Source organism: Phyllobates terribilis, unplaced genomic scaffold (genome assembly GCF_046119375.1).
Source record: "Phyllobates terribilis strain yellow unplaced genomic scaffold, ASM4611937v1 Scaffold_3__8_contigs__length_932513732, whole genome shotgun sequence".
Taxonomy (NCBI): Eukaryota; Metazoa; Chordata; class Amphibia; order Anura; family Dendrobatidae; genus Phyllobates; species Phyllobates terribilis.
Window position 1 is genome coordinate 667,703,348 of NW_027362763.1, and position 27,544 is coordinate 667,730,891.

General features: G+C 44.6%; 1 protein-coding gene across 1 annotated transcript; it reads right to left on the reverse strand.

Moving 5' to 3' along the window:
• LOC141257314 (uncharacterized) lies at window positions 1-26,808 on the reverse strand. The gene is made up of 7 exons (XM_073671746.1): window positions 26,696-26,808; window positions 6,169-6,298; window positions 5,890-6,057; window positions 5,683-5,806; window positions 5,465-5,562; window positions 4,874-4,931; window positions 1-1,959 (listed from the first exon to the last, which is right to left on the reverse strand). Exons 2-7 carry the CDS (start codon window positions 6,274-6,276, stop codon window positions 755-757), a joined length of 1,761 nt encoding a protein of 586 aa, XP_073527847.1. The 5' UTR covers window positions 6,277-6,298; window positions 26,696-26,808; the 3' UTR covers window positions 1-754.
• Window positions 26,809-27,544: the final 736 nt, after the last annotated feature.

Consider the following 27,544-nt stretch of genomic DNA (forward strand, 5'->3'; position numbering starts at 1 on the left):
CCACTCCTGGTTTTGGCTTGCAAATACTGATGTAAAAAATACTGACCAAACACTGAATATGTAAATGTGGCCCAAGGTTTGATACCATGAGCACAGGGCAGGCAACAAAATCCTGGCAATACAGTTGGTAACTGAGGAGCTGAAGTAGTGCGGAATTATTAGCGCAGGGCGTCCACCAGAGGAGCCTATGGTGAGCCAGTCTGAGACTGACCAGCACAATCACAGAATTGTAATAGATCAGAACAATTCTTCTAAGTAGTTACCGTATGTCTTCACTGTAGTCCTCAATGGGCTAAATTATGCAGCAGAAGGCATTATTAGGCAACAGGTCTTACAATTAAAGGGGTATTCTCAAGTTTAGAACTTATTCCCTATACATATAGCTTAGCGCTCTGCTATCTCTGTTGGTCCCATTAAGAATGAATCGAGAGGCATCGAACATAATCGACCACCACTCACTCCATTCACATAGGACTCTTCAGAGCCCCAGTTCTCTGGGACAGTGGGGGTTCCAGTGGTCAGACCCCCAACAATTTGGGAAGTTAACTTCCTACCTTGAAAAAAAACCCTTTTAAGTTCCACACCTGATAAATTTCCTACGATCTAAACATCAATATGGCTTCTACCCTGTGTGACATTTTAGATGTTCCAGAAGATTCGTTGTTTTTCTCGTTACAACACTTTTCACATTATGGTTAACAAGAATTTATTCCTGACATAAGTATTTCCCAGATTCATGTTATGAAAATGGCTTTTACCTTGTGTGAGTTTCCAGATGATGTATAAAACCTGATTTATGGGTAAAGCATTTCCCACATTCTGAACATGAGTATGGCTTCTCCCCTGTGTGAATTCTCAAATGTTCCACAAGATATGATCTCTGGCTAAAACACTTTCCACACTCTGTGCATGAAAATGGCTTCTCCCCTGTATGAATTCTTTGATGCTTCACAAGATATGATTTCTGCCTAAAACATTTTCCACAATCAGGACAAGAAAATGGCTTTTCTTCGGTATGAATCTTTAGATGTTCCATAAGAACTGATTTCTGAGTAAAACATTTCCCACATTCTGAACATGAAAACGGTGTCTCCCCTGTGTGAGTTCTTCGATGCTTCACAAGATTTGATCGCTGTGTAAAAGATTTCCCACATTCTGAGCATGAAAATGGTGTCTCCCCTGTGTGACTTCTTTGATGCTTCACAAGATTTGATCTATGGGTAAAACATTTCCCACACTCTGAACAGAAAAATGGCTTTTCTCCTGTGTGACGTCTTAGATGATCCAGAAGGTTTGATTTCTTCCGAAAACATTTCCCACATTCTGAACATGAAAATGGTGTCTCCCCTGTGTGACTTCTGAAATGTTCCATAAGACTTGCTTTCTGGCTAAAACATTTCCCACAGTCAGGACATAAAAATGGCCTCTCCCCTGTGTGAGTTCTCTGGTGATTAACTAGATACCATTTCTTGCCAAAACATTTCCCACATTCCGAACATGAAAATGGCTTCTCCCCTGTGTGAGTCCTTAGATGTTTCACGAGACTTGATTTCTGAGTAAACCATTTCCCACAATGAGGACATGAAAACGGTGTCTCTCTTGTGTGAGTTTTCTGATGTCGAACAAGATACATTTCTTTGGTAAAAGATTTCCCACATTCCGAACATGAAAATGGCCTTTCAATTCTATGACTTTCTTCGATCCGTAAAAGATTAGATTCAGTATTTACTTTTTCCACATATTGCAATTGGTTCTCGAGTCTAAGCCCAGTTCCTTGTGTGCTGATCAGTGATTGATTAGACAATAGCGTTATATGACTTGTATCAGTGGACAGATCTCCGCTGTGAAGGACTATGGGTATATTTAGAGATAATGAATTATCTTCTGTGGTATTATCATCCACATTATGATAGGGAGCTGAAAGGAGATGTCTATAGGAGCTTCCCATCCAATCTTCACCTAGAACAAAAAAAATAAAAATCTCAATCAAAAAGATGGGGAATATTTTGTAATTTGCATATTTTTTTAAAAATAAATCACAATCAGACAAGTTTTGGACAGGAGTTATATGAGCTATAAAATTTATAATAAACTTATGTTTAAAGAGTACCTATCACCAATTTGTGGCTTCCTTGTCCCATATTGGTAATTTTTCTAAATACCACCTATCAACAAAAATGCTCATAACAAACCCTAATAAACAGAGTTCTATCAAAATTTGGCCAGAATGTCCAGGTTGTTGGATAATAGCCTGCAGTGAGGGGGATCCCACAACTCTCCATAGTCGCTCTCGCTCTTTCCACTGCCCAGTACTGCCGCATACATTACTAAGCTGTTGTTACTGAATAGTGACCACCAGGAATTTCAGGGCTCCATATTGACAACATTTTCGGGCCCAGTTGAGAATAAGCCCAGGTTCCACCCCAGTTCCACCTCCACCCCTCAAACCTTCCACAGTCCCACCGCCCACTCTTATGAAAACTCCTCTTATGCACCATGTCCTCACCAATCACACAAAAAGGCCACGGCCCCGCTATCAGTATTTGGTCAGTATTCAGTTAGTATTTTTTCTCAGGAGTGGTAGCCAAAAGCAAGTGAGGAACAATCAGAGAAAAGGTATAATAGAAACAAGTCACCAATTCTGCATTTATCACCCACTCCTGGTTTTGACTCACACCCTAAGAAAAAATACTGACCGAATACTGTACAAATCCTGATAGTGGGGCCATGGCCTAACAGTTCCCATTGAATACTAGATCACATACATAGCCATTAGCTTTTGTTTAGGCCAAAACATTTTCCAAGCCGCCACCACGACAAGGAGACTCTTTTGGCCGGACCCTACTCTACTGTAACCTATTAAACATTTGTTAAAATATCCAATACTATTTTAAGGTATATTTTTATTTAGTTTTCATTTTTTAAAATGACCAATAATACCACATACAAGGGACAAATACTTTCACACCATGGCCAGACCACATATTCCCACCACATTGTGACTGAATAATACAATAAACAAGGGACAAATACCATCACACCATGACCAGACCACATGTTACCACCACAGTGACCAATAATACCACATACAAGGAACAAATACTGTCACACCATGGCCGGACCACATATTTCCACCACATAGTGACCAGCAATACCACATACAAGGAATACCGTCACACTATGACCAAACCACATATTACCACCACATAGTGACCGAATAATACCATGTACAACTAACAAATACCGCTACACCATGACAGACCACATATTACCACCACATAGTGACATAATAATACCACATACAAAGAAAATATACCATCACACCATGGCCGGACCACATATTACCACCTCATAGTGACCGCATAATAACACATACAGGGGATAAATACCGCCACACCATGACCAGACCACATATTACCACGACATAGTGACTGAATACTAAAATACTAATCATTAATAAAAAAAACACAATACTAATATTACCATAAGTGCCATTATACACAGGAGCTCTGTACATAGTATATAGTGTATAGCATCAGTGTACAGGTATATAGTGATCACCAGTGACATTATACTCAGGAACTCTGTATATAGTGTCAGTGTACAGGTAATACAGGGATCACCGGTGACATTATACACTGGAGCTCTGTATAAAAAAAAGTAAAAGAAAAAAAGAGTTTCTCCTTACCTTGTCATGGTCCAGCGTCGTCGTCTCCCTCATCCATCTGAGGAGTGGAGTCCTGCACCTGGGGCCTGATGAGCAGAGGGGGGCCCGATTTGGGGCCCCCCTCTGGTCATCAAACCCCATACATCAGTAAGGGCAGGAAAAACTGATGTAAAACACAGTGGCTTAGTGGTTAGCACTGCAGCCTTGCAGCGCTGGGGTCCTGGGTTCAAATCCCACCAAGGACAACATCTGCAAGGAGTTTGTATGTTCTCCCCGTGTTTGTATGGGTTTCCTCCGAGTTCTCCGGTTTCCTCCCACACTTCAAAGACATACTAATAGGGAATTTAGATTGTGAGCCCCAATGGGGACAGTGCTGATAATGTCGGTAAAGTGCTGTGGAATTAATGGCGCCATATAAGTGAGGTAAATAAACAAATGTAAAATACTGACCAAATACTGAACGTGTGAGAATAGTCTAATAAAGTTACCAATAGGAAGCACTGGGTTAGTGGAAAGAGCAAGATCTCGCGCTTTCACTGCAAGAGCGGCCACAGAAGATTGTGGGATTTCCCACTGCATGCCAGAATCCCGCAACCCGTAAGTTCTGGCCAAACTTTTGCTAGAAAATCGACCCTATTGGAAGGGCAATAAGGTTACTTCTCAGCACTTTTGTTAATGGATTTATCCACTCTTAATGAATTAAAAGGGCATCCCCAGTACTTTGTCAACCAGTAGAGAAAATAATAGTAATATTTGACCAAAATAAATATGACAAGGACATGAAGAGTTTACCTAATTGCACTATATGTAGATTTTGTAGATGTATAACTATTTTTTTTTAGAATTTTTGCATGACTGTCGATGATCTAGATGCTGTACTAATGATTTATTACATACAATTGACCTCTTTTATTTCATGTTTTCTCTCAAATCCCACCTTCAGGAAGGAGTCTGAAGCAGGTGAATGTTACACATCTTCCAGGTTCCAGCGTCATGCCCCGGTGGGTGGCCGAGGCTCTTGCTAATGGTGGCCAGATACTGCCTACCCTTCTGAAAAGATTCCCGTCCTCCCCTGTGAGCTCAGTCTCAGATAGGAGGACATAATATTAGAGACCGTGGACAGACAGTCGCTAAATACATTTTTCCGAACTTCCCATCACTGGTCCCAATAATAAAGACATTTCAAGATTCACGAGCGGCTCTTACCGGTCACTGACGCTGATGTCTGATGTTGAAGTCCACTCGTCGTTCCACCAGAAGTTTCCTACATGAATCCAACAATAAACACATAAGAAAGAGAAGAAAGGAACCCTATTTAGTTAATATTAAATCTAGATATGAACCAATCAACCCTAAAATAAGAAATATCTCCTCGTATGGCGATCATGACGTTCAACCAAGTACACGTCTACAGAAATATTACCATTATTCTTTGCATGTAATGATCTTCGTCTATTGTAAGGTGGACACTGTGTTCAATAAAAAGAGTTTTTTTCCATTATTCAGCACCATCATTACTTTTACAGTAAAGAAGTCTTTCATCACGGCTTGACATTGAGCTGTTATCTGTCATTTACAGCTACACAGCAGAACTTTCCATCTATCCACACTGAATCTCAATTTCCAGACAGCAGGAAGCTTCACACAATCTTATATAAACCCAGAAATCATTTATACCGACCGACAATACCAGGATCTGATGGATCCTCCAGTGCACAGCACGGCGGCTGGAGGAGGTCAGAGGAAGCCTCATTACATCAATCTACAGAGGATTTACAGAAATCTCATCTCATTTACCTGATGATCCCGGGGGACATTTTCCTCCTTTTCAGGCCGATCCTGGGAATATAGAGGACTGGGACATCTCTCCGGGGGATTTCTCGGACTGGATCCATCTATAGGAAATAACCGCAGTGTCTGAATACATTGTCTATATGTGATGACCAGATGATGGGGAATCTAGACGACTCTCAGACCTGTTCTCTCCTCTACAACCCAGGAAGGTCTCCTCTTACCCGGAGATATGATGGACGGGTGATTTTCCACCATGACGTCCTTGTACAGATCCTTGTGTCCTTCTAGATACTCCCACTCCTCCATGGAGAAATAGACGGTGACGTCCTGACACCTTATAGGAACCTGACACACACAATGACCCGTCATTAGCAGACCCCTCCCCCGGCGTTATTGTATAATGTCCCAGCATTCCCGGCAGCGCTCACCTCTCCGCTCAGCAGCTCAGTGATCCTGGTGGTCAGTTCTAGGATCTTCTGCTCATGTATCAGTGAATGAGGTGGAGGCTCGGTGATGTCACTGGGGGTCCTGCTCCGCCCTCCTGACACACGGGGGGTCACACACTCCCCAGACGACGTCTTCACTACTGTGTGATCCTGTGTATGGGGAGACGCCGATCACTACACAGAGGCCGAGAATCCTTCACCTTTCCCGTCATTTCCGGCTTTATTACTAGAGATCAGAGTGATGTGATGTGAAGCTCTCACCTCTCCAGTGATCCAGTAGATTATCTCCAGGGTGAGGTCTAATATCCGAGCCGCCATGTGGTCTCTGTCCTGCTCCATCCTCGGGGGGTCACTGATGGAAAGGACCATCGTCTATTAAGGGAAAATAAACCTGAGAAAGCAAGGATGGAAAATCTAACTGAAGGGAAATCTAATAGGAAATTATACAGGACTGTACATAGTATATGATGGAGAGGTCTCATATATACCGGATTGCTATAAATCTTATAACTTCTTACCCTGAAATAATAATAATCCTCTCCAGACATTTGGAGGAGTTGCGTGCAGACAGTATACAGTATGGAGCTGTGTGTATATATTATACAGTGCTGAACTGTACGTATATAGTACATGGCATAGAGCTGAGTATATAGTATACGGTGCATACAGTAGCTGTGTATGCAGTGTAGAGCTATGTGTATATAGTATATGGCGTAGAACTGTGTATCGTATACAGTGTTGAACTGTGTGTATATAATATGTACTATGTAGTGCTCTGTATATACAGCATACTTTGTAGAGCTATTTGTATATAGTGTAGAATTTTGTATATTTAGTGTAGAGCTGAGTATATTATTATTATTTATTATTATACCGCCGTTAATTCCATGGCGCATTACATGTGAAAAAGGGGTATACATAACAAACAACAAGTACAATAGTTTGAACAAAAACAAGTCACCGACTGGTACAGGAGGAGAGAGGACCCTGCCCGCGAGGGCTCACAATCTAGAAGGGGGGGTGGGGATACAGTAGATGAGGGTACAGCAGTGCATCGAGGGTTACTGCAGGTTGTAGGCTTGTCGGAAGAGGTGGGTCTTCAGGTTCCTTTTGAAGGTTTCCACGGTCGACGAGAGTCTGACATGTTGGGGTAGAGATCCAGAGTAGAGGAGATGCACGGGAGAAATCTTGTATGCGATTGTGGGAGGAGGAGATGAGAGGGGAGTAGAGAAGGAGATCTTGTGAGGATCGGAGGCTGCGTGCAGGTATGTACCGGGAGACTAGATCACAGATGTATGGAGGAGACAGGTTGTGAATGGCTTTGTATGCCATGGTTAGGGTTTTGAACTGGAGTCTCTGGGCAATGGGGAGCCAGTGAAGGGATTGACAGAGGGGAGAGGCCGAGGAATAGCGGGGGGAAACGTGGATTAGTCGGGCAGCAGAGTTTAGGATAGATTGCAGGGGTGCGAGAGTGGTAGAAGGGAGGCCACAGAGCAGGAGATTGCAGTAGTCGAGGCGAGAAATGATGAGGGCGTGCACTAGTGTTTTTGCAGATTCATGGTTGAGGAATGCACGGATGCGGGAGATATTTTTGAGTTGGAGTCGGCATAAAGTGGAAAGGGCTTGGATATGAGGTTTGAAGGAGAGATCAGAGTCAAGGGTTACCCCGAGGCAGCGAGCTTCAGGGACTGGGGAGAGTGGACAGCCTTTGACATTGATAGATAGGTCAGGTGGGGGGGGGGGGTGAGTGAGATGGGGGAAAGATGATGAATTCTGTTTTATCCATATTAAGTTTTAGGAATCTAGCAGAGAAGAAAGATGAGATAACAGACAGACATTGTGGGATTTTGGTTAGTGAGGAGGTGATATCAGGTCCAGAAAGATAGATCTGTGTCATCAGCATAGAGGTGATACTGAAAACCATGAGACTCTATGAGCTGTCTCAGGCCGAAGGTGTAGATGGAGAAGAGCAGGGGTCCTAGAATTAAACCTTGGGGGACACCGACAGATAGTGTCACGCTGTCTCTGTATACTGGAGGTAGGGGGCCTAAGCTGACCCTAAGCTGGGGCCCTGACTAATCCCTCAACCTGGAGGTACTGTTAAAGGTACAGAGGTCCAGGCCGCCAGCGTAACCCCTACCTCCTGAAGATCCCTGCACCTCAGTAATCTAGTCCTGAGAAGGACCCCGATCACAACCAAAGGGAACAAGAAATAATATGCCCAAACACAGTATTTAGACGAACGAGACAGTACAAGGGAAAAACCAAAACCACCTTGCATACAAACAACTTCTCAACTACAACAGAGGGAAAACCAACGGGAAAGGAGATAAATGATAAAGCGAGGAAAGGGAAAAAACACTTCCAAATACACTTATCTCAGCAACTCCAAACACCACGATCCGCTCTGTCAGTCTGAATGAAATGCTTTCACCGACACCTCCCAAACAGACCAGCAGGTATATGAAGGAGTCTCACTACAGAAGTATTGATTGCAGCTGGGCGAGGCTGGACCTCATCTAGCCCAGAGAGAGAGAGAGAGAGAGAATTAACTCCCTCACTGCCGAGAAACACAAAGCACCAACAAGTCAGCTGCGAGAAGTCAGGCTGTGTACTCGTGACGATCTTCGTGGCAACACACCCGTGACAGTACCCCCCCTTCTACGAGGGGCCTCCGGACCCTCAGGGCCAGGTTTATCCGGGTGAGTCGTGTGGAAGGCCCGAACTAATCGGTCTGCGTTAATATCCGACGCAGGAACCCACATCCTCTCCTCAGGACCATACCCCTTCCAATGAACCAGGTACTGAAGGGACCGGCGATTAAAGCGTGAATCAATGACCCTCGATACCTGGAACTCCAAGTTACCATTGACAACCACTGGAGGGGGAGGTAAAAGTGACGGTACCACCGGCGCCACATACCTCTTAAGCAATGATCTGTGAAACACGTTGTGAATTTTAAACGTAGGGGGGAGGTCAAGACGGAATGCCACCGGATTAATTATAGAACTGATCCTGTACGGCCCGATGAACCTGGGACCCAGTTTCCAGGAGGGAACCTTAAGTTTTATATTCCTGGTAGACAACCATACCCGATCGTTCACACTTAGGTCCGGACCAGACACTCTCTTCCTATCAGCCATACGTTTGTATCAGTTCCCCATAGTATTCAGATTCTTCAGCACCCCTCTCCATACTGAAGCGAGTGATGAGGAAAATCGTTCCTCCTCAGGAACCCCCGAAGAGCCCCCCCCACTGAAAGTACAAAACTGGGGGTGAAAACCATATGCCCCAAAAAACGGGGACTTACCAGTGGACTCGCTCCGCCTATTATTAAGAGCAAACTCTGCCAGAGGTAAGAAAGAAGCCCAGTCCTCCTGGTTCTCTGACACAAAACACCGGAGATATGTCTCCAAGCTCTGGTTCATACGTTCCGTCTGACCATTGGTCTGAGGATGAAAAGCCGATGAGAATGACAACTGCATCCCCCGCCGTGCACAAAACGCCTTCCAGAACTTAGACACAAACTGAGACCCCCGATCAGACACCACCTCGGAGGGTACCCCGTGAAGCCTCACAATCTCCCCAATGAACACCTGCGCAAGAGTTTTAGCATTAGGGAGAGCCGGAAGAGCGATAAAATGTGCCATCTTGCTGAACCTGTCCACTACAACGAGAATGACCGTTTTACCCGAAGACGGAGGGAGGTCCGTAATAAAGTCCATAGACAGATGAGTCCAAGGACGCTCCGGGATCTTCAAAGGTAAGAGGGCCCCAGACGGACGGCTATGTGAGGTCTTAGAGCGCGCACAAACCCCACAGGACGCGACAAAAGTTACCACCTCCTTATGTAAATTAGGCCACCAAAACCGACGCGAGAGGAGATCCACAGTAGCTTTACTCCCCGGGTGTCCTGCAAAAACTGAGTTATGGTGTGCCTCGATCACCTTTTGTCGCAACTGATCTGGAACAAACAATCTCCCTGGAGGTCCAACAGGGGCGTCCCCCTGAGCCTCCAATACCTCCTCCTCCAGCTCAGAGCATACTGCCGAAACCACCACCCCCTCCTGAAGGATAGGAATCGGGTCGTCCGTATTCCCGGCCCCAGGGAAACTACGAGATAAGGCATCCGCCTTTACATTTTTTGACCCAGGACGATATGTAACGACAAAATTAAACCTGGTAAAAAACAATGACCACCTAGCTTGTCTGGGATTCAGACGTTTCGCGGACTCCAGATATAGCAGGTTCTTGTGATCGGTGATGACGGTGACCGGATGAACAGCCCCCTCCAGAAAATGGCGCCACTCCTCAAAAGCTAACTTAATGGCCAAGAGTTCCCTATTGCCGACATCGTAATTCCTCTCAGCGGACGACAATTTTTTAGAGAAAAAGGCGCACGGATGCCACTTACCAGGGGACGAACCCTGTGACAATACTGCTCCCACCCCTACCTCGGAAGCGTCTACCTCTACAATGAATGGCTGAGACGCATCAGGTTGAATGAGTATGGGCGCCGAGGCAAAACATTTTTTCAAAGAGGAGAATGCTTGACAAGCCTTGTCAGACCACCTAGAAAAATCCGTCCCCTTTTTAGTCATGTCAGTGAGAGGCTTAACCATGGACGAGAAATTACGAATGAACTTCCGGTAATAATTAGCAAACCCCAGGAAACGTTGTAGTGCCTTAAGATTCTCTGGCCGATCCCACTCAAGAACTGCCCGCACTTTCCCAGGGTCCATACGAAAACCGGACGCTGAAACCAGGAAGCCTAAAAACTGGAGTTCCTGTACGGCGAACACACACTTTTCCCACTTGGCATACAGTTTATTATCCCGCAAGATCTGTAACACCTGCCTAACGTGCTCCTGATGAGACACCAGATCCGGCGAGTAAATTAGGATATCATCCAGATATATGACAACAAACTGTCCCACCAAGCGGCGAAAAATGTCATTAACAAAGTGTTGGAACACCGCCGGGGCATTAGTCAGACCGAATGGCATGACAAGGTTCTCATAATGCCCCTCCGGAGTGTTAAACGCCGTCTTCCACTCATCCCCCTCCTTCATCCTAATCAGATTGTACGCCCCCCTGAGATCCAACTTAGAAAACCATTTGGCGCCCACGATCTGATTAAAGAGATCGGGAATAAGTGGGAGCGGATACGGATCTCGGACCGTAATCCGATTAAGTTCACGGAAATCCAGGCAAGGGCGTAGGCCTCCATCTTTCTTCTTAACAAAGAAGAACCCCGCAGCCACCGGTGAAGATGAAGGTCTAATATGCCCCTTAGCCAGACTTTCTGAGATATAATCCTTCATGGCCTGCCTCTCAGGACCAGAAAGGTTATACAACCTAGCTTTAGGTAACTTGGCCTCAGGGAGCAGTTTTACAGAACAGTCATACACGCGATGAGGAGGTAGTTCCTGACACCCTTTCTCCGAGAATACATCCTCAAAGTCCGCCAGAAATGGAGGTAAGACCCAAGGAGTAACCGCACCAATGACAGTGTTCATGCAGTTTTTATTACAGAATTTACTCCATTGGCTTATCTCCCTGGTTTGCCAATTAATAACCGGGTTATGCTTAGCTAACCAAGGAAGGCCCAACACAATAGGAGTGGGAAGACCCTCCAACACGTAGCAAGACAACAGTTCTTTATGTATTGCCCCCACTTGAAGTTTTACGTCATGCACAACTTGCAAAAAACTTCCCTGCCCGAGAGGCCTGGCATCGATCGAGAATATGGGGATGGGTTTAGCCAACTCACTCAACCGCATACCTTGAACCCGGGCAAACCGAGCATCAACCAGATTAGCCCCGGCCCCACTATCCAGAAGAACAGATATCCTCTCAGTTCTCGTACCCACCACCACCTCCGCCGGTACGAGAAACTGAGACGAACCTAGGGACGAAATACCTACTCCCAGATTGCCGTCCACCACACAACCTGGGATCAACAGTTTTCCGACGACTCTTCACTCTGCAAGGGACGGGATGGACACCCCCCAATAAAATGTCCCTTTCTCCCGCAGAAGAAACACCTTCCTGCCTTATGGCGCACCACCGGTCCCCTCCCCCGAAATGATGTCCCTCCTAATTGCATAGGCTCCTCTGGACTGACCAGGGGAACCACCATATGAGGGGACCTTGTAGGAGGTGGAGTCATCACAGGGGGTAGAGTTATCCCGCACCTCTCCCGAAGCCGTCTGTCCACGCGAATAGCGAGGGCCATAGCGGCTTCCAGAGACACGGGAGAGTCATACTGTGCCAACACATCCTGTAATTTGTCGGATAAACCATGACAAAACTGGCTCCTAAGAGCCGGGTCATTCCACTGGGTGTCCGTGGCCCACCTACGGAACTCCGAACAGAATTCCTCCGCCGGACGATCTCCCTGCTGGATCCTACGTAACTTAGACTCAGCAAGGGAGATCCGATCTGGGTCATCATATACGAGTCCCAGGGCAGCGAAAAACCTATCCACTGACTGGAGAGCCGGGGAACCCGGGGGAAGAGAGAACGCCCAAGATTGTGGGTCCCCTTGTAGGAGCGAGATGACAATTCCCACCCTTTGTTCTTCACTCCCCGATGACCGACGCCGCAGCCGAAAGTACAATTTACATGCCTCCCGGAAAACAAAAAACTTGTCCCGCCCCCCAGTGAACCTATCAGGGAGAGCTACTTTAGGTTCTGGTCCGGCTTGCTCCTGAGGATGCCAAACCTTGGACCTAACGTCCGCCAGCTCCATGGACAAACTCTGCAATTGCCGAGCTAGACCGGCTACTGGATCCATAGTAGCTGGAGAAAAACTAAGTGGGTCGGTGAAAATGTCACGCTGTCTCTGTATACTGGAGGTAGGGGGCCTAAGCTGACCCTAAGCTGGGGCCCTGACTAATCCCTCAACCTGGAGGTACTGTTAAAGGTACAGAGGTCCAGGCCGCCAGCGTAACCCCTACCTCCTGAAGATCCCTGCACCTCAGTAATCTAGTCCTGAGAAGGACCCCGATCACAACCAAAGGGAACAAGAAATAATATGCCCAAACACAGTATTTAGACGAACGAGACAGTAGAAGGGAAAAACCAAAACCACCTTGCATACAAACAACTTCTCAACTACAACAGAGGGAAAACCAACGGGAAAGGAGATAAATGATAAAGCGAGGAAAGGGAAAAAACACTTCCAAATACACTTATCTCAGCAACTCCAAACACCACGATCCGCTCTGTCAGTCTGAATGAAATGCTTTCACCGACACCTCCCAAACAGACCAGCAGGTATATGAAGGAGTCTCACTACAGAAGTATTGATTGCAGCTGGGCGAGGCTGGACCTCATCTAGCCCAGAGAGAGAGAGAGAGAGAGAGAGAATTAACTCCCTCACTGCCGAGAAACACAAAGCACCAACAAGTCAGCTGCGAGAAGTCAGGCTGTGTACTCGTGACGATCTTCGTGGCAACACACCCGTGACAGATAGGGGGCGAGATGAGGAGGTGGTGTGTGAGTGGGAGACACTGAAAATCTGGTCTGTTAAATATGAGGAGATCCAAGATAGGGCCAAGTCTGTGATGCCGAGAGATGAGAGAGTCTGTAGTAAGAGGGAATGGTCCACTGTGTCAAAGGCAGAGGACAGGTCCAGGAGGAGGAGGACAGAGTAGTGTCGCTTGGATTTGGAGGTCAGTAGGTCGTTGGTGACTTTAGTCAGGGCAGTTTCAGTGGAGTGATGCGGTCGGAAGCCAGATTGTAAGCGGTCAAAGAGGGAGCAGGAGGAGAGGTGGGAGGACAGTTCAAAGTGGACGTGTTGTTGCAGTAGTTTGGAGGCATAGGGGAGAAGTGAGATGGGGCGATAGTTAGACAGAGAGGAAGGGTCGAGGAAGGGCTTTTTGAGGATGAGTGTGATTGAGGCATGTTTGAAACATGAGGGGAAGTCGCCAGTTGTTACTGACAGGTTGAAGAGGTGGGTTAGGGTTGGGATGAAGACTGCGGTGAGGTTTGGGATGAGGTGGGACGGGATTGGGTCAAGTTCACAGGTGGTGAGATGTGACTTGGACAGTAAAGAGGAAAGTTGCGCTTCCGTGATGGCGGAGGAGAGTTGAGTAGTTATGAGAACGGGCTGGGGACTTATAGCCAAGGTTTTGCCTTATGTTGTCAATCTTCTTGAAGAATGAGGCAAAGTCTTCAGCTGAGATGAGTGGGGAGGGAGGGGGAGCTGAGGGACGGAGGAGAGAATTGAAAGTACTGAATAGCTGTTTAGGGTTGTGAGACAGGGAGGATGTGAGCGATGAGAAGTAAATTTGTTTTGCTGCAGTTAGTGTGGACTTGAAAGTAGTGAGGGACTGTTTAAATGCAATGAAGTACTCGTTGGAGTGGGACCTTTTCCTTCGCCATTCAGCAACTCTGGAAGCCTGCCTCAGTTCTTTAGTCAGGCTGGTGTGCCAGGGTTGCCTGTTGATTGTGCGAGCTTTGGTATGTGTGAAGGGGGCGACCAAATTGAGAGCTGCAGCTGTTGTGATGTTATATAAAGCAGCAGCATCTGCATCGTGTAAGGAATATATATGTATAAGGAGTATATAGGGTAGAGCTGTGTATATTTAGTGTAGAGCTTTGTGTACAGTATATATTTGTGTACAGTATATATATATATATATATATTTATATATATACACACACACGTGTGTAAGAGAATTGTGAAGTTAGGCCTCATACGAATCCTGTAAAAATTATGTACTAAGGGATCATACAAATTCAGGAAAAATTAAGAGTGAGGGTCAGGTCATGACCCTGTAGAAATGGTGGAGGTCACGAAAAATTAATGGGAATTCTCCTTGTAGAGTGGGTAGAGAAGGGTGAACAACCAGTAATCAGTGTTGGCCAAAATGTGTATAGCACGAGGAAAGGCAGAGGTACATAAAGTCAACCATGTGTGCCAGACTCCCACGAGGCAATCTCCACCTCTTCAGGCAATACACACCAAACAGACGAGAAGCTGGTAGTACCGTCTGTAGTGCAAGCAACCATCTCCTGTTCCTCCTCATTATCACCCAATCAATACTGAGAAGATGAGATGAGGCTGGGTAGTATCACCCTGTGTACTTTCTTCTTCCATCTCCACCTGGTCCGCATGCAAAGTTTCCTCTTTAATTGTGACTAGCACACATTTGAGTAGACACATAAGCGGGATGGTTAGGCCACGGCCCCACTATCAGTATTTGGTCAGTATTTTTTCTCAGGAGTGGCAGACAAAACCAGGAGTGGGTGATAAATGCAGAATTGGTGACTTGTTTTTATTATACATTTTCTCTGATTGCTCCTCACCTGGTTTTGGCTCCCACTCCTGAGAGAAAATACCGATCGAATACTGATAGTAGGGCCGTGCCCTTATGCTGATTATGGAGTCATCACTGCTCACATCTTGGTTGATTCCTCAAAGTTTTGGAGAACCGCACAGATGTCAGACATCCATGCCCACACGTCAGTTCTTATGTGCGGAGGCTGAGCGGAATACCGATGGGCATGTGGTAGCTGGTATTCAGCTACTGCTCTCTGCTGCTCACAAAGCCTTGCCAACATATGTAATATTGAGTTCCAGTGCGTGGTCAGATCGCAAACCAGTCGGTGAGGTGGCACTTGCAAGCGCTGCTTCAGCCAGGGATGTGGCGTCGGTAAGCCAAACTTCTGATTCTGACTCTCTGACTCCACAGCACAGCGAGCATGTATATAAAGTGCAGCACAGATTCATCTCAACTAAAAGCCTAGATCCTTATATCAAGAATAGAACAGACATTTATAGGACATTTCATAACTTTCCTAAATTCTTATGAAAACATTTACAGCACATACTGTATTGAACTACTGTTCAATTTGTTATATATTTTAGGAGTCCGAGTTGGTGCATTTTATATCACGCCACGACTCCACGGCCCTGGCTGCAACACTGCCAGCAGCTGTAGGTGATTTGCGGAAATGGGCTCACACGCGGCATACCTTCACAAGTAGCTCAGAAAAATCTGGATAGGTTTTCAGAAAGCACTGAACCACGAAGTTGAGCACATGGGCCAAGTATGGTACATGTGCCAGCTTGCCAAGCTTCAGAGCTGCCACCAGGTTATAGCCATTATCACAAATGACTATGCCTGGTTGCAAGTTCAGTGGAGAGAGCCACAGATCGTTCTGGTCTTTTAGCCCTTTTTAACAACTCTGCGGTGGTGTGCTATTTGTCACCTAAAGAAATTAGTATCAGTAGAGCATAGTGCTGCTTCACAGAGGCAGTGATGCAGTGCTTTCAGCTTGTGACTAATATGGACGACAATTCGGAGGTGGAGGATGATGAAGAGAAGGGGGTGCAGGAACTGGAGTAAGAAATGGGGGAAGCCCTGATGGAACTAGGACAAGCAATTCTAGGCTTCGGTAGCATGCGTGCCGAAACTGGGTCTGACTCGATCCCGGCCCCCACAAGGTTCACCCAGTGTGCCATCAGGGAAATGTAGCGTCCTTGGCCACAAGCACTTGTCCAAGTGTCGGTGGTTAAGTGGAACTTCATGGGAACTGCATTGGTCAGGGAACCGGTGATGTTATGGGACACATGCTTGTGTAAGGCAGGGACGGCACAACGGGAGAAATAGTGGCGGCTGGGGACCGAGTACTGAGAGATTGCTGCCACCATGAGGTTGTGGAAAGCCACAGTGTCCACAAGCCTAAATGGCAAAATTTCCAGGGCAAGCAGTCTGGAAATGTGTCCATTTAGTGTCTGGGCCTGTAGGCGGATGGCTGTGCATTTCCGCTTGAGTTCCAATACTTGGGGTAAGGACAGCTGAATGCTGCGTTGGGTCAAGGAAGGGGACGTGGTTGCTGATGGTGATTGAGAATATGCAACAACAGGTACAGGGCAGGAGGGATTAGCAAGCACGTAGAACAGGAGAAGAGGCAGTGGTGTCACCTGCAGACACTGATTGTGGACCCAGGAATTCAGCCCACCGAGTCGGGTGCTGGGAAAACATGTTCCTAAGAATGCTGGTGGTGGTCAGGCTGGTAGTGGTCAGGACCCTGTTGATCTTGGTACTGCACAAGTTGCAAATGACAGTTTTCTTGTTGTCCGCACTTTCTGTAAAAAAGCACCAGATTGGGGAACACCTAACCCTTGGATCTTGCCGCATGTGGGTGCCCTGGGGAACAGTTGCCCGCCTTCTCCCTCTGGCCACCCTACTGCCTCTTCCTGGCTGTTGCGGATACTTCCCCCTCTGCTCTGCTCGCTCCACCTCCCTGTCTTCCACTTCCCCACTCTGGTCCTCCTCTTGGCTTGTTGACTTAACAACATGAGCCAGTAATCGCGGTTCCCCACCGTTGTCTTCTTCTCATCATGGCTGCTCAAATATTTAGGCATCACCACACACAATCTCGTCATGTCCTCTTGAAACGTGCAGGGTGATAGGCCAGAAGAACCAATAAATGTAAAAAGCTCCTTGGAGCGTGCGAATGTGGGATCATTTGTCTCCTGAGAATCGCCATGGTGGGAATAAGGAGGAGCAGGATGAGGATTATGGGGTCAAGACTGTTGGCCAGTGAGACTGGACAGTGTGGAAGACAGGGTGGTGATGGAAAACAAACTGCAAGAATTATCTGCGATCCAACTGACCACCTGTTCGTACTGTTCTGGCTTCAAGAGTGGTGTCCTACGCCCTCCTGCAGAGATAGGAAGCTAGGTCTAAATGATGAGTGTGTTTCTTGTGCTCCCGCAGCAGGCACAGTTTACCCTGGCCCAAGGCCACGGTCTCTGTGTGCACCACCATCAGCAGAACGTCCACTTCCCCATTCCTTACTGCACGCCCAGCACATTTTAAGTTAGGTATGCAGCTAAGACTGGTATTAATAAAGACTACAACAGAACAATAACCCCTGCCTAAATGCATCTAATGCTAAACTAGCCAGCCTCAATCAACTCTCCCTACACTAAATGCAGCTATCAGCAGTATTAATGGGGAATAGAATAGATTAGATTTAGCCCTGAAAAGGTATTTTGCTTTTACGTTGCAGTAGCAAAGCCTGTAAGGCAATAAATCCCTGCCTAGATGCCTCTAATAAACTATCCCTTCTCCAGTAGCTCTCCCTACACTAAATGCAGCCAAGATCGGTATGAATAGAGAATAGAATTGATTTGACTTAGCCCTGAAAAGGAATCTTGGTTTTATATTGCAGCAGAAAAGACTGTAAGTCAATCATCCCTAATACAATATCCCTTGTGCAGTAGCTCTCCCTACACTATTTCCGGTTACAATGTGGCAAGCATGGCGTCAATGGGTCTTATATATATATTATATATATGGTCAATCACAGTTATGTCAACTGTAGCCAACATGGTTACAACATTACCTTGACTGGAAGTCACGTTTAGTTGCTGAAAAAACAACCACAAACCATGCGGCACAGGGACTCTAGCACCACGTGATACTCGGCCGAGTAACGAGTACGCCCGAGTACCCCAATGGTCGATCGATTATCAAATAGTGCCGAGCACGCTCACTCATCACTAGTGTGTGTATATAGTGTAGAGCTGTGTGTATAAAGGTGATTCTCACAAAATTAGAATATCCTCAAAAATGTAATTTATTTCAGTTCTTCAATACAAAAAGTGAAACTCATATAGAGTCATTACAGACAGAGTCATCTATTTCAAGTGTTTATTTCTGTTAATATTGATTATTATGGCTTACAGCCAATGAAAACACAAAAGTCATTATCTCAATAAATTAGAATACTTTATAGCAACAGCTTGAATTTTTTTTTTCCAAAATCCGAACTTTAAAATCCGAAATGTTGTTCTACTGAAATGTCTGTTCAGTAAATGCCCTCAATACTTGGTCGGGCTCCATTTGCATCAATTACTGCATCAATGCAGCAATGTGGCATGGAGGCGATCAGCCTGTGGCACTGCTGAGGTGTTATGGAAGCCCAGGTTGCTTTGATAGCAGCCTTCAGCTCGTCTGCATTGTTGGGTCTGGTGTCTTTGATCTTCCTCTTGACAATACCCCATAGATTCTCTATAATAGATTCTCTATGGGGTTAAGGTCAGGCGAGTTTGCTGCCAATCAAGCACAGTGATACTGTTGTGTGTAAACCAGGTATTGGTACTTTTGGCCGTGTGGACAGGGGCCAAGTCCTGCTGGAGAATGACATTTCCATCTCCAAAAAGCTTGTCGGCAGAGGGAAGCATGAAGGGCTCTAAAATGTCCTGGTAGACGGCGGCGCTGACTTTGGTCTTGATAAAACACAGTGGACCTCCACCAGCAGATGACATGGCTCCCCAAACCATCACTGATTGTGGAGACTTCACACTAGACCTCCAGCAGCTTGGATTGTGGCCTCTCCACTCTTCCTCCAGACTCTGGGACCTTGTGGAGTGTGTCAATGACTGCCTTCAGGACATCTTTCAAGTCAGCAGTCTTCCCCATGATTTTGGAGCCTACTGAAACAGACTAAGGGACCTTTTTAAAGGCTTAGGAAGCCTTTGCAGATGTTTTTTTTAATTATTGTAATTTACTGAGATAATGACTTTTGTGTTTTCATTGGCTGTAAGCCATAATCATCAACATTAACAGAAATAATCACTTGAAATAGATCCCTCTGTGTGTAATGACTCTATATAATATAGGAGTTTCACTTTTTTTTATTGAAGAACTGAAATAAATTAAATTTTTGAGGATATTCTAATTTTGTGAGATGCACCTGTTGTGTAGAGATGTGTATATATAGTGTAGAGCTGTGTATATAGTGTAGAGCTGTGAGTATATAGTGTAGAGCTGTGTGTATATAGTGTAGAGCTGTGTATATAGTGTAGAGCTGTGTGTATATAGTGTAGAGCTGTGTATATATAAAGTGTAGAGCTGTGTACAGTGGGTACGAAAAGTATTCAGACCCCTTTAAATTTTTTTGTCTTTTTTTCATTGCAGCCATTTAGTAAATTCTAAAAAGTTAATTTTTTTTCTCATTAAAGTACACTCTGCGCCCCATCTTGACTGAAAAGAACAGAAATGTAGAATTTTTTGCAAATTTATTAAAAAAGAAAAACTGAAATATTACATGGTCATAAGTATCCAGACCCTTTGCTCAGACACTCATATTTAAGTCACATGCTGTCCATTTCCTTGTGATCCTCCTTGAGATGGTTCTACTCCTTCATTGGAGTCCAGCTGTGTTTAATTAAATTGATAGGACTTGATTTGGAAAGGCGCACACCTGTCTATATAAGACCTCACAGCTCACAGTGCATGTCAGACCAAATGAGAATCATGAGCTCAAAGGAACTGCCCAAGGAGCTCAGAGACAGAATTGTGGCAAGGCACAGATCTGGCCAAGGTTACAAAACAATTTCTGCATTACTCAAGGTTCTTAAGAGCATAGTGGCCTCGATAATCCTTAAATGGAAGAAGTTTGGGACCACCAGAAGTCTTCCTAGACCTGGTCGTCCAGCCAAACTGAGCAATCATGGGAGAAGAGCCTTGGTGAGAGAGGTAAAGAAGAACCCGAAGATCACTGTGGCTGAGCTCCAGAGATGCAGTAGGGAGATGGGAGAAAGTTCAATCAAGTCAACTATCACTGCAGCCCTCCACCAGTCAGGCCTTTATGGCAGAGTGGCCGAACGGAAACCTCTTCTCAGTGCAAGACATATGAAAGCCCGCATAGAGTTTTCTCAAAAACACATGAAGGACTCCCATACTATGAGAAATAAGATTCTCTGGTTTGATGAGACGAAGATAGAACTTTTTGGCGATAATTCTAAGCAGTATGTGTGGAGAAAACCAGCCACTGCTCATCACCTGCCCAATACAATCCCAACAGTGAAACATGGTGGTGGCAGCATCATGTTATGGGGGTGTTTTTCAGCTGCAGGGACAGGACGACTGGTTGCAATTGAAGGAAACATGAATGCGGCCAAGTAGAGATACCCTGGATGAAAACCTCTTCCAGAGTGCTCTGGACCTCAGACTTGACCGAAGGTTCACCTTCCAACAAGACAATGACCCTAAGCACACAGCTAAAATAACAAAGGAGTGGCTTCAGAACAACTCTGTGACCATTCTTGACTGGCCCAGCCAGAGCCCTGACCTAAACCCAATTGAGCATCTCTGGAGAGACATGAAAATGGCTGTCCACCAACGTTCCCCATCCAACCTGACGGAACTGGAAAGGATCTGCAAGGAAGAATGGCAGAGGATCCCCAAATCCAGGTGTGTTGCATTATTCCCAATCAGACTCATGGCTATACTAGTTCAAAAGGGGTCTTCTACTCAATACGGAGCAAAGGGTCTGAATACTTATGACCATGTGATATTTCAGTTTTCCTTTTTTAATACATTTGCAAAAATTTCTACATTTCTGTTTTTTTTCAGTCAAGATGGGGTGCAGAGTGTACTTTAATGAGGAAAAAAAATGAACTTTTTAGAATTTGCCAAATGGCTGCAATGAAACAAAGTGAAAAATTTAAAGGGGTCTGAATACTTTCCGTACCCACTGTATATAGTGTAGAGCCATGTGTGTGTATATAGTGTAGAGCTGTGTGTATATAGTGTAGAGCTGTGTGTATATAGTGGAGAGCTGCGTGTATACAGTTAGGTCCATATATATTTGGACAGAGACAACATTTTTCTAATTTTGGTTCTAGACATTACCACAATGAATTTTAAACAAAACAATTCAGATGCAGTTGAAGTTCAGACTTTCAGCTTTCATTTGAGGGTATCCACATTAAAATTGGATGAAGGGTTTAGGAGTTTCAGCTCCTTAACATGTGCCACCCTGCTTTTAAAGGGACCAAAAGTAATTGGACAGATTAAATAATTGTAAATAAAATGTTCATTTCTAGTACTTGGTTGAAAACCCTTTGTTGTCAATGACTGTCTGAAGTCTTGAACTCATGGACATCACCAGACGCTGGGTTTCCTCCTTTTTGATGCTCTGCCAGGCCTTCACTGCGGTGGTTTTCAGTTGCTGTTTGTTTGTGGGCCTTTGTGTCTGAAGTTTAGTCTTTAACAAGTGAAAAACATGCTCAATTGGGTTGATATCAGGTGACTGACTTAGCCATTCAAGAATATTCCACTTCTTTGCTTTAATAAACTCCTGGGTTGCTTTGGCTTTATGTTTTGGGTCATTGGTCATCATTTCATACTACATATGGACAATCAGTTTGGTAGCATTTGGCTGGATCTGAGCAGACAGTATGGCTCTGAATACATCAGAATTCATTCGGCTGCTTCTGTCCTGTGTCACATCATCAATAAACACTAGTGACCCAGTGCCACTCGCAGCCATGCATGCCCAAGCCATCACAGTGCCTCCGCCATGTTTTACAGATGATGTGGTATGCTTTGGATCATGAGCTGTACCACGCCTTCGCCATACTTTTCTCTTTCCATCATTCTGGTAGAGGTTGATCTTGGTTTCATCTGTCCAAAGAATGTTCTTCCAGAACTGTGTTGGATTTTTTAGATGTTTTTTTTAGCAAAGTCCAGTCTAGGCTTTTTCTTCTTGATGCTTATGAGTGGCTTGCACCGTGAAGTGAACCCTCTGTATTTACTTTCATGCAGTCTTCTCTTTATGGTAGATTTGGATATTGATACGCCTACCTCCTGGAGAGTGGTGTTCACTTGGTTGGCTGTTGTGAAGGGGTTTCTCTTCACCATGGAGATTATTCTGCGATCATCCACCACTGTTGTCTTCCGTGGGCGCCCAGGTCTTTTTGCATTGATGAGTTCACCAGTGCTTTCTTTCTTTCTCAGGATGTACCAAACTGTAGATTTTGCCACTCCTAATATTGTAACCATTTCTCGGATGGGTTTTTTCTGTTTTTGCAGCTTAAGGATGGCTTGTTTCACCTGCATGGAGAGCTCCTTTGACTGCAAGTTTACATCACATAAAAACCTTCCAAATACAAGCACCACACCTCAAATCAACTCCAGGCCTTTTATCTGCTTAATTGAGAATGACATAACGAAGGGATTGCCCACACCTGTCCATGAAATAGCCTTGGCGTCAATTGTCCAATTACTGTTGGTCCCTTTAAAAACAGGGTGGCACATGTTAAAGAGCTGAAACTCCTAAACCCTTCATCCAATTTTAATGTGGATACCCTCAAATGAAAGCTGAAAGTCTGAACTTCAACTGCATCTGAAGTGTTTTGCTTAAAATTAATTGTGGTAATGTCTAGAACCAAAATTAGAAAAATGTTGTCTCTGTCCAAATATATATGGACATAACTGTATATAGTGTAGAGCTGTGTGTATATAGTGTAGAGCTGTGTGTGTATAGTGTGGAGCTGTGTGTGTATAGTGTAGAGCTGTGTGTGTATATAGTGTAGAGCTGTGTGTATATAGTGTAGAGCTGTGTATATAGTGTAGAGCTGTGTGTATATAGTGTAGAGCTGTGTGTATATAGTGTAGAGCTGTGTGTATATAGTGTAGAGCTGTGTGTGTATATAGTGTAGAGCTGTGTATAGTGTAGAGCTGTGTGTGTATATAGTGTAGAGCTGTGTATATAGTGTGGAGCTGTGTGTATATAGTGTGGAGCTGTGTGTGTATATAGTGTAGAGCTGTGTGTATATATAGTGTAGAGCTGTGTGTATATAGTGTAGAGCTGTGTGTATATAGTGTGGAGCTGTGTGTATATATAGTGTAGAGCTGTGTGTATATATAGTGTAGAGCTGTGTGTATATATAGTGTAGAGCTGTGTGTATATATAGTGTAGAGCTGTGTGTATATATAGTGTAGAGCTGTGTGTATATATAGTGTAGAGCTGTGTGTATATATAGTGTAGAGCTGTGTGTATATAGTGTAGAGCTGTGTGTATATATAGTGTAGAGCTGTGTGTATATATAGTGTAGAGCTGTGTGTATATAGTGTGGAGCTGTGTGTATATAGTGTGGAGCTGTGTGTATATATAGTGTGGAGCTGTGTGTATATATAGTGTAGAGCTGTGTATATATAGTGTAGAGCTGTGTGTATATAGTGTAGAGCTGTGTGTATATAGTGTAGAGCTGTGTGTATATAGTGTAGAGCTGTGTATATAGTGTAGAGCTGTGTGTATATAGTGTAGAGCTGTGTGTATATAGTGTAGAGCGGTGTGTATATAGTGTAGAGCGGTGTGTATAGTGTAGAGCTGTCTATATAGTGTAGAGCTGTGTGTATATAGTGTAGAGCTGTATATATAGTGTAGAGCTGTGTATATAGTGTAGAGCTGTGTGTATATAGTGTAGAGCTGTGTGTATATAGTGTAGAGCTGTGTGTATATAGTGTAGAGCTGTGTATATAGTGTAGAGCTGTGTATATAGTGTAGAGCTGTGTGTATATAGTGTAGAGCTGTGTATATATAGTGTAGAGCTGTGTGTATATAGCGTGGAGCTGTGTGTATATAGCGTAGAGCTGTGTGTATATAGCGTAGAGCTGTGTGTATATAGCGTAGAGCTGTGTGTATATAGCGTAGAGCTGTGTGTATATAGCGTAGAGCTGTGTGTATATAGCGTAGAGCTGTGTGTATATAGCGTAGAGCTGTGTGTATATAGCGTAGAGCTGTGTATATAGCGTAGAGCTGTGTGTATATAGCGTAGAGCTGTGTGTATATAGCGTAGAGCTGTGTGTATATAGTGTAGAGCTGTGTGTATAGTGTAGAGCTGTGTGTATAGTGTAGAGCTGTGTGTATATAGTGTAGAGCTGTGTATATAGTGTAGAGCTGTGTATATAGTGTAGAGCTGTGTGTATATAGTGTAGAGCTGTGTATATAGTGTAGAGCTGTGTGTATATAGTGTAGAGCTGTGTGTATATAGTGTAGAGCTGTGTGTATATAGTGTAGAGCTGTGTGTATATAGTGTAGAGCTGTGTGTATATAGTGTAGAGCTGTGTATATATAGTGTAGAGCTGTGTATATATAGTGTAGAGGTGTGTATATAGTGTAGAGCTGTGTGTATATAGTGTAGAGCTGTGTATATAGTGTAGAGCTGTGTGTATATAGCGTAGAGCTGTGTGTATATAGCGTAGAGCTGTGTGTATATAGCGTAGAGCTGTGTGTATATAGCGTAGAGCTGTGTGTATATAGCGTAGAGCTGTGTGTATATAGCGTAGAGCTGTGTGTATATAGCGTAGAGCTGTGTGTATATAGCGTAGAGCTGTGTGTATAGTGTAGAGCTGTGTGTATAGTGTAGAGCTGTGTATATAGTGTAGAGCTGTGTATATAGTGTAGAGCTGTGTATAGTGTAGAGCTGTGTGTATATAGCGTAGAGCTGTGTGTATATAGTGTAGAGCTGTGTGTATATAGCGTAGAGCTGTGTGTATATAGTGTAGAGCTGTGTATATAGCGTAGAGCTGTGTATATAGTGTAGAGCTGTGTGTATATAGCGTAGAGCTGTGTGTATATAGTGTAGAGCTGTGTGTATATAGTGTAGAGCTGTGTGTATAGTGTAGAGCTGTGTATATAGTGTAGAGCTGTGTATATAGTGTAGAGCTGTGTATATAGTGTAGAGCTGTGTGTATATAGTGTAGAGCTGTGTGTATACAGTGTAGAGCTGTGTATATAGTGTAGAGCTGTGTGTATATAGTGTAGAGCTGTGTATATAGTGTAGAGCTGTGTATATAGTGTAGAGCTGTGTGTATATAGTGTAGAGCTGTGTGTATATAGTGTAGAGCTGTGTGTATAGTGTAGAGCTGTGTATATAGTGTAGAGCTGTGTATATAGTGTAGAGCTGTGTATATAGTGTAGAGCTGTGTATATAGTGTAGAGCTGTGTGTATACAGTGTAGAGCTGTGTATATAGTGTAGAGCTGTGTGTATATAGTGTAGAGCTGTGTATATAGTGTAGAGCTGTGTGTATATAGTGTAGAGCTGTGTATATAGTGTAGAGCTGTGTATATAGTGTAGAGCTGTGTGTATATAGTGTAGAGCTGTGTATATAGTGTAGAGCTGTGTGTATATAGTGTAGAGCTGTGTATATAGTGTAGAGCTGTGTATATAGTGTAGAGCTGTGTATAGTGTAGAGCTGTGTGTATATAGCGTAGAGCTGTGTATATAGTGTAGAGCTGTGTGTATATATAGTGTAGAGCTGTGTATATAGTGTAGAGCTGTGTGTATATATAGTGTAGAGCTGTGTATATAGTGTAGAGCTGTGTGTATATAGTGTAGAGCTGTGTGTATATAGTGTAGAGCTGTGTATATAGTGTAGAGCTGTGTATATAGTGTAGAGCTGTGTATATAGTGTAGAGCTGTGTATATAGTGTAGAGCTGTGTGTATATAGTGTAGAGCTGTGTGTATATAGTGTAGAGCTGTGTATATAGCGTAGAGCTGTGTGTATATAGTGTAGAGCTGTGTATATAGTGTAGAGCTGTGTATACAGTGTAGAGCTGTGTGTATATAGTGTAGAGCTGTGTGTATATAGTGTAGAGCTGTGTGTATATAGTGTAGAGCTGTGTATATAGTGTAGAGCTGTGTATACAGTGTAGAGCTGTGTGTATATAGTGTAGAGCTGTGTGTATATAGTGTAGAGCTGTGTGTATATAGTGTAGAGCTGTGTATATAGTGTAGAGCTGTGTGTATATAGTGTAGAGCTGTGTATATAGTGTAGAGCTGTGTATATAGTGTAGAGCTGTGTGTATATAGCGTAGAGCTGTGTGTATATAGCGTAGAGCTGTGTGTATATAGTGTAGAGCTGTGTATATAGTGTAGAGCTGTGTGTATATAGTGTAGAGCTGTATATAGTGTGGAGCCCCCGCACTCCTGGGTATTCTCGGGGTCACACTCTCCTCTCTATTACCTGCTTATGAAGATGTTACCATAGAATCAGAAAAGCTGGAAATGAGACTCCGCCCCCTCATGTGACTGATCACATGGCCATGACATCACCAAAGGTCCTTCGCTTCCTCAAGCGAGTCTGACTCCGCCCCCTCATGTGACTGGTCACGTGGTGATGACATCATCCAGGTGTCTGTAGGGTTTCTCCTCTGTCCTATAATCCCAGGAGGCCTCGTCTCTTCCCCTGATCTCAGTCTACCCTGTATGTGTGCGGTGCTGTATACGCTGTATATGTGCGGTGCTGTATACCCTGTATATGTGCGGTGCTGTATACCCTGTATATGTGCGGTGCTGTGTACGCTGTATGTGTGCGGTGCTGTGTACGCTGTATATGTGCGGTGCTGTATACCCTGTATATGTGCGGTGCTGTATACCCTGTATATGTGCGGTGCTGTATACGCTGTATATGTGCGGTGCTGTATACGCTGTATATGTGCGGTGCTGTATACGCTGTATATGTGCGGTGCTGTATACCCTGTATGTGTGCGGTGCTGTATACGCTGTATACGTGCGGTGCTGTATACGCTGTATATGTGCGGTGCTGTGTACGCTGTATGTGTGCGGTGCTGTATACGCTGTATATGTGCGGTGCTGTATACCCTGTATATGTGCGGTGCTGTATACCCTGTATATGTGCGGTGCTGTGTACGCTGTATATGTGCGGTGCTGTATACGCTGTATATGTGCGGTGCTGTGTACGCTGTATATGTGCGGTGCTGTATATGTGTGGTGCTGTGTACGCTGTATATGTGTGCGGTGCTGTAGACGCTGTATATGTGCGGTGCTGTATACGCTGTATATGTGCGGTGCT